Source organism: Helianthus annuus, chromosome 2, assembly GCF_002127325.2.
Source record: "Helianthus annuus cultivar XRQ/B chromosome 2, HanXRQr2.0-SUNRISE, whole genome shotgun sequence".
NCBI lineage: Eukaryota > Viridiplantae > Streptophyta > Magnoliopsida > Asterales > Asteraceae > Helianthus > Helianthus annuus.
In genome coordinates, this window is record NC_035434.2 from 151,209,558 (window position 1) to 151,221,636 (window position 12,079).

The window sequence follows — 12,079 nt, forward strand, 5'->3', positions numbered from 1 at the left end:
TAAACGCACCAAAGGCACGCAGGCAAGTCTGAGGCGCAGGAAAACCGCCTTGAGGCAACAAGGCACAGTGAACTGGAAAAAAGAAAACAGCCTGAATCGGCAAAAATACTTATCTGAACCGGGCAACAGAAGTTTCTGGCGGTCTGAACCAGCCAAAAACCAGTCTAAACCAGCAGAAAACAAGTATAAAACAGCTAACACAAGAAATACCATCTTAAACTCAACATCAAGAGGCAAGATACACAATTCGATATTGCTATCCAAAGTTTCATACACAGAAGAATCAACATCTACTGAATTGTATAAAGTTCTAATAAAACGATAATCACAAGAATAACAAATTGAAACAGACAACAAGATAATCACATAAATTGTTCAATTGTCTAAATGATTTCTTTAGCAAACATTAAGAAACCTGGATGAGTTTTGAAGATACACACCGAGCACCTACATTGATCTAATTTTCATCAAAGCTTCTTTCGGAAAAAAAGTTAGATGGTATGTTTCCCATCATGGGCAATTCAGTAATTTCATCTACAATTGAGGGAGATCCAGCGGGTTTTCCATCGATTGTCTTAAAATATATTCGGCTCTCCGTTTCTTGTCATCCATGACGTCATCGCGTCCGAACCACGATGAAATTCTCCCTGTACCCCTGTTCCATAGTCTCAAATCCAATGAATCACCGATCATTTTTCTACCGTTATTGAAATTTAATCGAACCGAAGGCCGTTTATCTAGAAAATCTCGTTCTCCGTTCTCACCCGACTCTGAAACCCTTCCGTTAATAGCTTCTATAACAGGTGTAAAAGTTTCCAATATAGATACATGATTCTCTGTATTAGAATCGTTCACGTGTTTACCTGGCAAGACAACCGGATTAAGTTCTGTCTCGAAAACCGCTTTCTCACCTTCGGCTGACTGTTTGACCGTTTGACCATCGGTAAGCGCAAGAAATCGGGTCTTTTTACCGCCGTTAGCAGCTTCAACGGTGGAAGTTACAGCCGAACCACTAGACAACAACCGTTTCGTCAAACTCAACAACGAGCTTTCCGCTTTCCTTCTTTGTCTAGCGAGTTCAACCTTATCCGATCTAGGATCCGAAGTCCTTTCATTCCAAACCGGCGAGTAAACATAAGTATGTGGATCCGGAAACGCAGGTAACCAATCCGGCACATGCTTAAACTCAGGCGTCTCACCCATCTGCACAAAACTCGGCGTCAACCTCCTACTTCTAACAATCGGAAACCTCGCAACAGGTTGAGCAAACGGAACTTCTTCAACCCCTTCAACATACTCCATAACCTCCTTCATCACCCCCGACGCTGACACACTACTACACCCCTCCGACCCACCCGGATACCCAACCGACGACCCCAAATCCTCCAACCCTTGAATCACATCAAACACATTACATTCCGTTCTATTCGCCACATTCGCGTAAAACTTTGCGGTTTTCCCCAAATCCTTCACATACCTAATAACAATATCAGCAAGAGCCTCTAAAGCCGAATCATTCGCACTATAAAAACCGAGACGCTCGCATATCTGCCCCACCGCTACTTTCGCTATAGACCTACCGAATTCATCCGCACCTACACGCTCCCTATCGGATTTATCGAATCTATCGGTATCTACTCTACATCCATTGTTCATATTCAAACCCTCGTATCATCAAGGGATTCTTAACAACAAAACTGAATTCATTCGAAATCAAACAACTTGAAACAACAATTGGAACCCTAATTTCAGAATTTAACAGAAATGAATGTAAAATCGTACCATTTTGCTTCGTGGAAACTTGAAATTGAGGGTGGATCTTTATAAGGTTGAACTGGAATTGGTGAATTGCAATGGAATTAGGGTTTTGGGGGCGTTCAATGGGTGGATTTGGTACGGTGATTTGTACATTTGTGAGAAACATAAACCCTAGAAATTGATTCGAGTTGGATTGATGAATTGTTTGGGGGATTTTGGGGGTATTTATAGAAGGGGAGAAATGACGAGTAAGGGTAGGTAATACTGAAATGCCGATACTACCCTCAGCACTCGTAAATTTATATTTTTTTTTTTTTGTTTTAAAAAAAGAAATTGGGATCTTTATAAAAAATAGTGTTTTGAAAAAAAAAAAGAAATTGGGATCTTGATAAAAAATGTTGTTTAAAAAAACTGATATCTTTATAAAAAGTTATAATGTGAAACCATCGCAAAACTTTTGGTTTTAAAATATAGTGATTCGGTTCGCTCGGAATTTTTTATATAAATATTTTTTTATGTTTAGAATATAATTTAGGTTTATATGACATCTTATAAGAATTTAAATAATATAGTTTTGTTACATTTTTCTTAAGTAAGTTTCATTATTGTGATGTAATCAAATCAAATAATATTAATAATACAAGACTACTTTTTTTTTTACGAAACTCCTGTTATATTATGTTGTAGGCATGGGATCAAATACAAACTCTTGTTTTTGTAAGAACCATAAGAACCAATACATAAATGACAAGTGTTATTCAATTAAAAATTAGTTTAGGGGTAATTTAGACATTTTGACCCTATTTATTTATAATTAATTAAAATTAATTATCAAAATATCCCTAAATCCATGCATATTAATTCAAACCAAAATTTGAAATTTTGTAACATATTCAGATAAACAAACCTTCAGGAACCACAAAAAAAAACATAAGCACACCCACATAAACGACATTAGAACAATCAAAAAAGGAACTTCCATTATTAGCACTCCCGTTTCAATAAAAAAAAGGAACTTCCATTATCAACGACCTTAGCACAATCAAAAAACGACATTAGCATAACGTAAGACCATCCACATTATCATCATTCTCGTTTCAATAAAAAAAGGAACTTCCATTATCAACGACATTAGCACAATCAAAAAACGACATTAGCACAATCAAATAACGACATTAGCACAATCAAAAAACGACATTAGCACAATCAAATAACAATATTAGCACAATCAAAAACGACATTAGCACAATCAAATAACGACATTAGCACTCTCTTAACACCACCGTCTGGGCATCCGACTGTAACACCAACAAAACAACATTAGCACAATAAAAATACGACATTCCAACGAATTTATTTCTAAATAGGCTCCCGATAACAACATAAAAGGAAAAAAATAACAACAGATACTATTACATAACTAGCACAATTTCATTTTTTTTAATTTTATAAACAACACATATTGTTCTATACTAGCACAATTTCATTTTTTTATTTTATAAACAACACATACTGTTACATACTAGCACAATTTTTTTATTTTTAATTTTATAAACACATACTAGCACAATTTCATAATTATTACATAATTAGCACAATTTCATTTTTTTTAATTTTATAAACAACACATACTGTTACATACTAGCACAATTTCATATTTTTGTTTTAATTTTGTAAATAACACATACTATTACATAACTAGTAGAAAACAAATTTATTTATAAATATGCTCCCAATAACAACACAAAAGGAAAAAAAAAATAACAACACATAAGAATTACATAATAAAATAAGAGCATACGTATAGATTTAAAATTAACACAATACATTTTCATATTAGCACATTACAACTACGTAACTAGCACAATTATAAAACATGTTTTTGTAACTTTTTAAAAAGTCATTTTTATAAATAAAAAAAAGTATATCAATATGGTACTCATATTAAAGATAAAAAAATACTTGATTTTATGGTATAATTTTTTTCCAAAATTAATGAAATATATAAAAGTTATTTTAGTTTAAAAAACTTGGTGGAATTAGTATTTTATAGGAAATGACTAAATGACTAAAATACTCTAACTTGATAGTATTAATTATTAATTATTGGGGTTTTATTTGTAATCAATATCAACCCTTAATTTAAACTATCAATGGCTCAGATCTGTTTTTATGGTTCTTACGGTTAGCATTGTTTGTACAGGATCTCAACCCTTATGTTGTAATCGAATCAAATAATATTAATACAAGACTCATGTTTTCTAAGTTTTAATATTGTGTTATAATCGAATCAAATAATATTAATACAAGACTAGAAATATTTGACGAAACTCGTGTTTTCTAAGTTTTAATATTGTGTTATAATCTAATCAAATAATATTAATACAAGACTAGAAATGTTTCACGAAACTCGTGTTTTCAAAAAATTTTATGTCTAAATATATATGAAACAAAACTAGAATCTATATCTAAAATTCTAAATTATTAGTCTTACTATTTACATCTAAAAAATCATCTATTGTAGAGATTTAATTTTTTTCTTATAAGTTATACGTTTATTTTTAGTTTAAAACTTTTAATATACTCTATAGTAATAAATAAAAATCATTTTTTGACACGTGTCAATTTCTGGTGCCTCCTTATCTTATTTTTTAATTTCTTTTTCCTATTAAAAAATAGTTTAACTAGATATATTTTAGATAAAGATAACAATTTTTTTATTAAACTTTAAATTAATAATCTTCTTATCTTATTTTTCAATTTCTTTTTCCTACTAAACAATTGTTTAACCAAATATAATTTAGATAAGGATAATAAGAAAATTATATTAAATCACAAATTTCATGGATCTCTCTTATTTATTTACTATTTATTTTATTTTTTCCGCTTATTAATAATCATCTAATATTTTATTGGTTCTATCACATGCAATACACATATTTCTAACCTAATAATAAATAAAAAAACAAATTAAAATTTTAATAACTAAATAGTACATTAAACTTATCATTTAAATACATATCTTGATGCCCGTACATGTTAATTGATTAAATTATATTTATTTATCTCGTGCAATATACGGGGTATTTTAAAGACATAACAATATCGCTTATTATATAAAATTAAATTTATGCAACCCGTTTATAACACGGGTTCTAAACTAGTAATATTATATATGAATTCATCTTGTGACATGTTTTTTTTTTCTTTGTTTTGATCAAAATATTGTCACAAACTTGATATGTATCCAATATAGTATATTGTATTCAATAAGACCCAATTTGTCATAAAAGTTTTATGTTGAATAAGTAAAAGTAAACGCATTACAAAGGCGTATTTGAATCTTTATATAACACCTTATATTACAGATTTTATAAGAAAAACAAAATTATACTTGCTTTTAAAAAATAATAATAATAATAATAACACTAAACAGTAATCTATCATATGATTTTTGGATGCACGTTGATTAACAAAACTTCAAACAAGATTTGAAATAATTGTAGGGCAATCCGGATATTAATAACCCAAAAACTCATTTACCTCTAATAATCTATATTAACAATGTAATCGAATGATTAATGTCACTCATAACTTTCACTCTCATTGTTAGATATGTCACTCATAACTTTCACTCTCATTGTTAGATACAATCTCACTCTATGAAAAAAAACTGTAAGTCCATAACTTCCATTTATATTATTTCAAAAATTTTAAAACATTTAACTTCACTTTCATTTCTATATTTTCGTTTCATTTATGTCGTTTCAAAACAACACTTTGATTAGTATAAAAGTAAGTTGTTCGTCAGAATGAAATTGCATTTTTTAACAAAAGTTAAACGTTTCGCTGGTCATAAGGCCATGTGTAATGGTAGAGCCCCATGGAGCCCGTAGGGGGTTGTGACAAGTGTCGAAACGTGTAAAAAAGTGTGGTTATATAACTTGAGTGTGTAGTGAGGGTTATATAGATATGGAGTTATATTATGTAAATACATGTGTGTGTGAGGGAAAGCAAATGTTTAGCGTCATTGTCACACAGCCGGCTTCCAAAATCTCAAGCCATAGCGCCCCATGGGACGGTGTTCCGGGGCGCTATGGGGCGTTTTTGGGTGGGTATGACGTCGGAAAACGCTCGACTACGAAATAGGTGATAGATTCATAAGGGCTGCGGAACCAAATACCAACAAAAACAAGGGCCAAATGTTTAAATTAGAAGATAATTAGAGATAAAACCTCATCTTCCCCATTATCAAACCCTAGCGCACACAGAGAGAGTAGAAATGGAGAAATACTTTGGAAACGCATACAGAGGAGATCCAGGGGTTCCACACTCGGGTCAAGAGAAGTTCCTCAGTATATGGATCGGGTCAATCGCATTCTCCGCCATCACGTGGTCGCATCCATACATTTGGCAACTCTCCAATCGATACAAGTAAGTATAACATCAATGTCTTCCTCTTTTCACTTCAATTTCAATCAATTCTTCTTGTGTTAGTTTATTTTCTAATCAAACGTAGTGATTGATCGTAGATTAGGTTTTCCAGTCATCTAAATTCACTGTTTATAGTTCCTAATCTTAGCAATGATAGAATTTAGAGTTAAATGTCATTTTAGTCCCTGTGGTTTGGGCCATTTTGCTAGTTTAGTTGTTTCATTTTTCGCCTGGGTCCAAAAAGGTTTCACCCGTGCCATTTTAGTCCGCCGGGTTAACTTCATCCATTTTTTTCTGTTTACGAGAAGGGCAATTCGGTTATTTTATATATAATTTTGTTAACTATAGGGCAATTTGGCCATATAAAATGACCGAATTGCCCTTCTCGTTAACAGAAATAATGGATGAAGTTAAGTGGAATAAAATGGCAACGATGAAACCTTTTTGGACCCACAGGCGAAAAATGAAACCTGTGGACTAAACTGGCAAAGTGGCCCAAACCACGGGGACTAAAATGGCATTTAACTCTAGAATTTATATGGTAAGCTTGTAAATTTTGATATAGATTAATATAAATCATCTCAGCATAAAGCAGGATTAAAGATATGGATATCTTTTTATCATAAAAATGAGCATAAAGAATGTTTTATACACGCGAATAAGCGTTTTACTCTTGGTTTTAAAAAGTGACAACGTCTAAAACCCAGGCGCCAAGCTCAAAAGCGCACAGCTTTTCATACCCGAGGCACAAATAATTTTTTTTTTTTTTATCTATTTCCTGTAAGTTTCTAGCATCATTTACCCAATATTAGAGAAAACTAAGCTTTATATATGCTTTGATATGGAAATTACATACATGTACAACCTGAAAAGCATGTTGTACAACAACATGCTGCACAAAAATACGGGAATTACACGAGGCGCGTGCCTGAAGGTCAGTTTTTTGCCAAGAAATCGCGCCACGGGTGTGCTTTTTGAAAAAAAAAAATAAGCGCTTTGTGCTTTCAAAAGCGCAGGGGCTTGAGCCTTGTGATAGGCACCCGGTTTTGGTAACGGAATGAATTTTGAAATCAAATTAGAGACGGATATATCTAAAGCTCATTTGTGATACAGAAACACCACACAAACAAACAATAGGGCAGCCTAAGTTAATACTAGATACAGATTCACCACTAGTATCGATTTAGGATCTAAAGAACACCATTCAAGATGCCACACTTGAACTAGCAATGGAAGGATCAACTAACTCATAATCCAATGAGATAATATAACCATAATAATATTCATAAACTCCCTGTCTTTCATGAACCTAATGATTTATTACATATAGGAAACTTTGCACTACTCACATCCTATACTAAAAGAAATGACAACTACTCTAACCCATGACCTATTTCTAGTTAAATTAAAAACTAACTCGCTACTTAGGAAGCTGAATGTACAAACAAATAAAGCACGAAAACATTTATTTAATACATAAAAGTAAACTACATAGTGGACGTGGGGTATGCATGATTGTTTGATATGAATTTTTCAATCTGGGTTGATATCGTGACCCTATTGAATGTAGTTGAACCACTTTTGACCCGCACCGACAGACCCGATTGATCCAACGTCTAATGCAATGACTAGGGAATTTAAATTGTTCGCGGGTCGGCTATCACCTTGTTGCACCTAGGCGCCCTTTTTTAAACCAAGGCTTTACTTGAACCGAAGAGCCCGTAAAAATGTCTAGGAAGCACCTTACCTTGAGATTGCAGTGAAATTTTTAAACATTTTTGTAGGCATTGTTCATTAACAACTTAGTGAAGCTGTATCTATTTTCATATAATCATGGTACAATTTCTCCCTGTATGACTTCACCTGTAGTTTTAACATTGTTTGTTTGCACTTTAATGTTTTAGTTGGCATGATCACGCCATGCTGTTTGAGCAGTACCATTGGAAGAAGGCACTGCAGAAGAAACAGAAATACAAATTCTCGGTATGTTTCGACACACACATATACACATGTGTGTATGTATGTAGGGCGCATTTAATACGTAACCAATTTAAATAGATAATCATGAGAACCGTAGAAGCATATGTAGGTAGTGCTGATCTGACATAGTTAGAGAGATTAAAAGAAGCGGTATATGAACCAATTTGAATAGATTATTTTGATCGAGTTTTGATGTTTGCTTGGTTACAGTGGAACGAGAACTGGAGCAGAGCAGCACGTGATTCGTATTACTTCAACTGGCCGGTTTACTTCCCTTAAGGTTTTCTTTTCTTGTAGCAAAAGAAGTCGAAATCATTTAGTAATATGGTCTGGACTCTGTTGTAAACCATAAGAGACTGCTCTGGCCTCTCCTCGTTTGCTAATATATATGAACCCGATAGCTGCATGCACGCAGTACATAAAATGATGATGTTTTGAGTTTTGATCCTCTCAGTCACGGGTCTAGTTGGTTTTGTTTAATATCATATAGAACCGAAAGTGGAACTAGAAGAAGGTCTGGTATAGTAACTTTTTGGTTACAATTTCGCTTCGTACTGAAGACCGGTTATTTGAACAACGAAACTAATGTTTCATTTACGGCTGCATATGTCAAACACGGCCTGTTAAGACACGGACACGAAGCAGGTAAACACGAACACGATACGAAGTCATATTGTGTCAGTTTTTCCAAACACGAACACGACCTTTCAAGTCAAGGAAAAAATAACAAGCGTATCATACAACCTGTTAAGACGCCAACTCGCCCGGGAGCGGTGGAGGGGGGAGTGTAGGGCTAGCATATCATGTCCGACACGACCTGTTAAGACACAAACACGATAAGACACGAACATGAAATAGGTAAATAAGAATAAGGCACGAAATTAAACAAGTCTTAACGTGTCGACCTGTTTAAGACACGAAATCTATTAAGGGTCAAATACGAACCTGTTAAAATCGTGTCATTTCGTGTCGTGTTTTTTCGTAAATTGTCTGCTTGAGTTATAATTTACTGGACTTTCGTAACAAAAACATAAAACTTGTTAAACTTCAAGAGACAAGTCATACACTCTCTAATTCTACACGCTTATTTGCCCATCACATAGAAATGTTGATCCAAAATAGTTGGTTATCATAACATTAAGACAAAGCCATTGGTTTTTTCATTTTCACAAAACAAGTGGATACTCTTGATAAGTTAAATTGATATATTATTGAATCAGAAAATCAATACAACAAACGTCTTGTATTGGAAAATTCTAAAATTTTATGACATTACCACATAATTCTAAAATTTTATGATATTACCAAATCTTGAAAATATAAATTAAAAGCCTAGAAATTAAGTTAAATGGCTAAATATATGGGTATATTTTAAAATCTATACTATATAATAAAAGAAACCTGATTTAGGACACATGTCATTTAATGAGGGCATCAATAATTATTGATAAATTTTAAATTAAAAAGATTTAAATATTATATTAGAATTTTATTTTGATTGTAAATCTAAAGTCTAAAATATGTTTTAAATCTAATCTATAATTTATGGATTTAGTTTTGATTTGAAATTATTAAACAAAAACCCATAAAATTAGTAATCATTTAATCAATTCGTAAGAAGAAAATTCTTTTTTTTCCGGTTACATATTTGTATAAAAATTACAAGTCAAAGGAAATATAAAAGTTACTATACAATTGAAATTAGTATACATAGGTTTTTAAGAAAACTATCCTTTAAAGCAGGTTAATTCTAATATTTATAAGACCATTAGTAGTGGTTATTGGTTAACACCCCATCCTTCAACGTTTTGTGTCATGTGGCAGCCCAGTCAGCAATTATGCATTATTGGGCGTTTTCTAAAATAAGTGTAATGAGGTTGTGGGCATTGTGGGGCATTATGTTTATAATAAAATTAAATAAAAAAATCAAATAATCTCATTGGACAATGAAAAGGAAGATAAAGCTGATTGGCCAACAACTTGCCCCGAAAGCGTGATTTAAAACACGTCAAAACAAAAAAAAATGACCAATCACGCCCAGGGGACGGTAGAAAATATATTTGGATGGTAGAAAATATATTTGGATGATAGCGAAAGTGAGGAAACTATATTTGGATGGTAGAAAATATAATATTATGCCAACATTAACGTCAGAATAATCTATTATCAGATAAAATTAGACACGTTACCTTTGAACAAGAAAATGTCACAATAAATATTAGTAGTGGTACAAAATTTTAAGTTCCTATGACAAATCCTAAAACAAATAACACATCATGTTATTATGAATGGCTATACAAACTTCAATATTTATTTCGTATTTGGTCTGCATATTACTCTACATTATATATACTTAGATCATATTATGAACATATTTTTTTTATTTCACATTATAATTATGATTCACCCCGTGTATTACACGGGGCAATAACCTAGTGAAAATATAAACTGATAGCCTAGAAATTAAATTAAACTAGTTTTTTTTCTACGTCGTGCGTTGCGGCGAAACCGAGCAAATGATAATGAAAAACAAACCTGACTTGAAAATAAAACATGTTGTTTAGAAAGCCAGAGCATTAGAAGGGCTTAATTTATCGTTGTACCGTTTTATGATACAAAATAAATACTTTATTTTGAGTACAACCTCGTTTTTAACAAAACTTATAAGGAATGTCGAGGGAAAAAATCAAGCACAACTACCTGCTTAAGTTTTTAGAATAAAGTTATACACGTAAGTTATTAAAAAAGTATCAAATTATTTGGTAAATTAATATATGTTCTAAAAAAGAAAAAAAAATTATTAAAAAATGGTAAAGGAAATATATGGTTTAAAAAAGGGAAAAAATTAAAATATGTTATTAAAACTAAATATAATAATAAACTATTATAATATATGAAATAAAAATAATAACTAACAGCTATATATTATTTTAAAAATAATGTTACTATTCATCGTCATTCGCTAACTATATATATATATATATATATATATATATATATATGTAACTAGTAGTTGCCCCGCTCGCGTTGCGGGACGATGGCCGAATAATTCTGAATCAATTAAAAAAACACTACTATAATTTTGCTAGGAAAAAAACTAAAACGATGATAAGATCGTAATTTTCGGCTCAGGGCAAAACTGTAATTTTTCGGGACTAATGAGCGAGTGTTAGGCAGCTCCTTGACACGGGAAAAAAATAGATGGAGTTAACCAATGAAAACAAAAAAACTTTTATAGTTTTGCTAAAAAAACTACAACGATGGGAAAAACGTAATTTTTAACTGAGGGCGAAATCATAATTTTATTTCAGGGATAAAATCGTAAATTAAATGGACCAATATGGGAGTGCCAGGCAGCTGACGGCATGACTGTAATTTTACATTGGGGGGCAAAATTGTAATTTAACCAGAAAAACAAACAAAAACGATGGAGAAAATGTAAATTTAAGTTGAGGGCAAAATCGTAACGTAGTTGTGAGAAAAAACCTAAGGGCAAATCTGTAAATTTAAACGGGGCAAAATCCTAATTTTGATCCGATGACAAAATTGAAATATTTAGCTGGGAGCAAAAGCGTTAATTTATTTTTAAGTGGGGATAAAAACATAACTTTGAACTGATGGCAAGATTGTATTTTTAAGGGAAAAAAACTAATTGCAAAAGTGTAAATTTAAACGGGGCAAAATCGTAATTTTGAACCGAGAAAAAATTTTTAATGTTTAGATGGGAGCAAAAACATAAAATTATTTTTATGTGGAGGCAAAAGCTTTTTTTTGATTTGATGGCAAAATCGTAATTTTAAAGTGGGGTAAAAGTGTAAATTTGTTGGGCTAATAGGAGAGTGTCAGCTGCCTGGCACTATTCGCTTCGCCGCCCATTTCAGCCAATAATTGGCCACCACTATTACCG

General features: G+C 32.2%; 2 protein-coding genes across 2 annotated transcripts; one reads left to right on the forward strand and one right to left on the reverse strand.

Annotated features, from left to right (window-relative positions):
• Window positions 1-239: 239 nt before the first annotated feature.
• Window positions 240-1,951, reverse strand: LOC110924263 (transcription initiation factor TFIID subunit 8). Its single transcript, XM_022168295.2, has one exon. The coding sequence runs from the start codon at window positions 1,654-1,656 to the stop codon at window positions 535-537; it is 1,122 nt and encodes a 373-aa protein (XP_022023987.1). The 5' UTR covers window positions 1,657-1,951; the 3' UTR covers window positions 240-534.
• A 4,005-nt stretch (window positions 1,952-5,956) lies between these two features.
• Window positions 5,957-8,625, forward strand: LOC110924279. Its single transcript, XM_022168310.2, has 3 exons — window positions 5,957-6,192; window positions 8,097-8,175; window positions 8,383-8,625. The coding sequence occupies exons 1-3, from the start codon at window positions 6,041-6,043 to the stop codon at window positions 8,449-8,451; spliced, it is 300 nt and encodes a 99-aa protein (XP_022024002.1). The 5' UTR covers window positions 5,957-6,040; the 3' UTR covers window positions 8,452-8,625.
• Window positions 8,626-12,079: the final 3,454 nt, after the last annotated feature.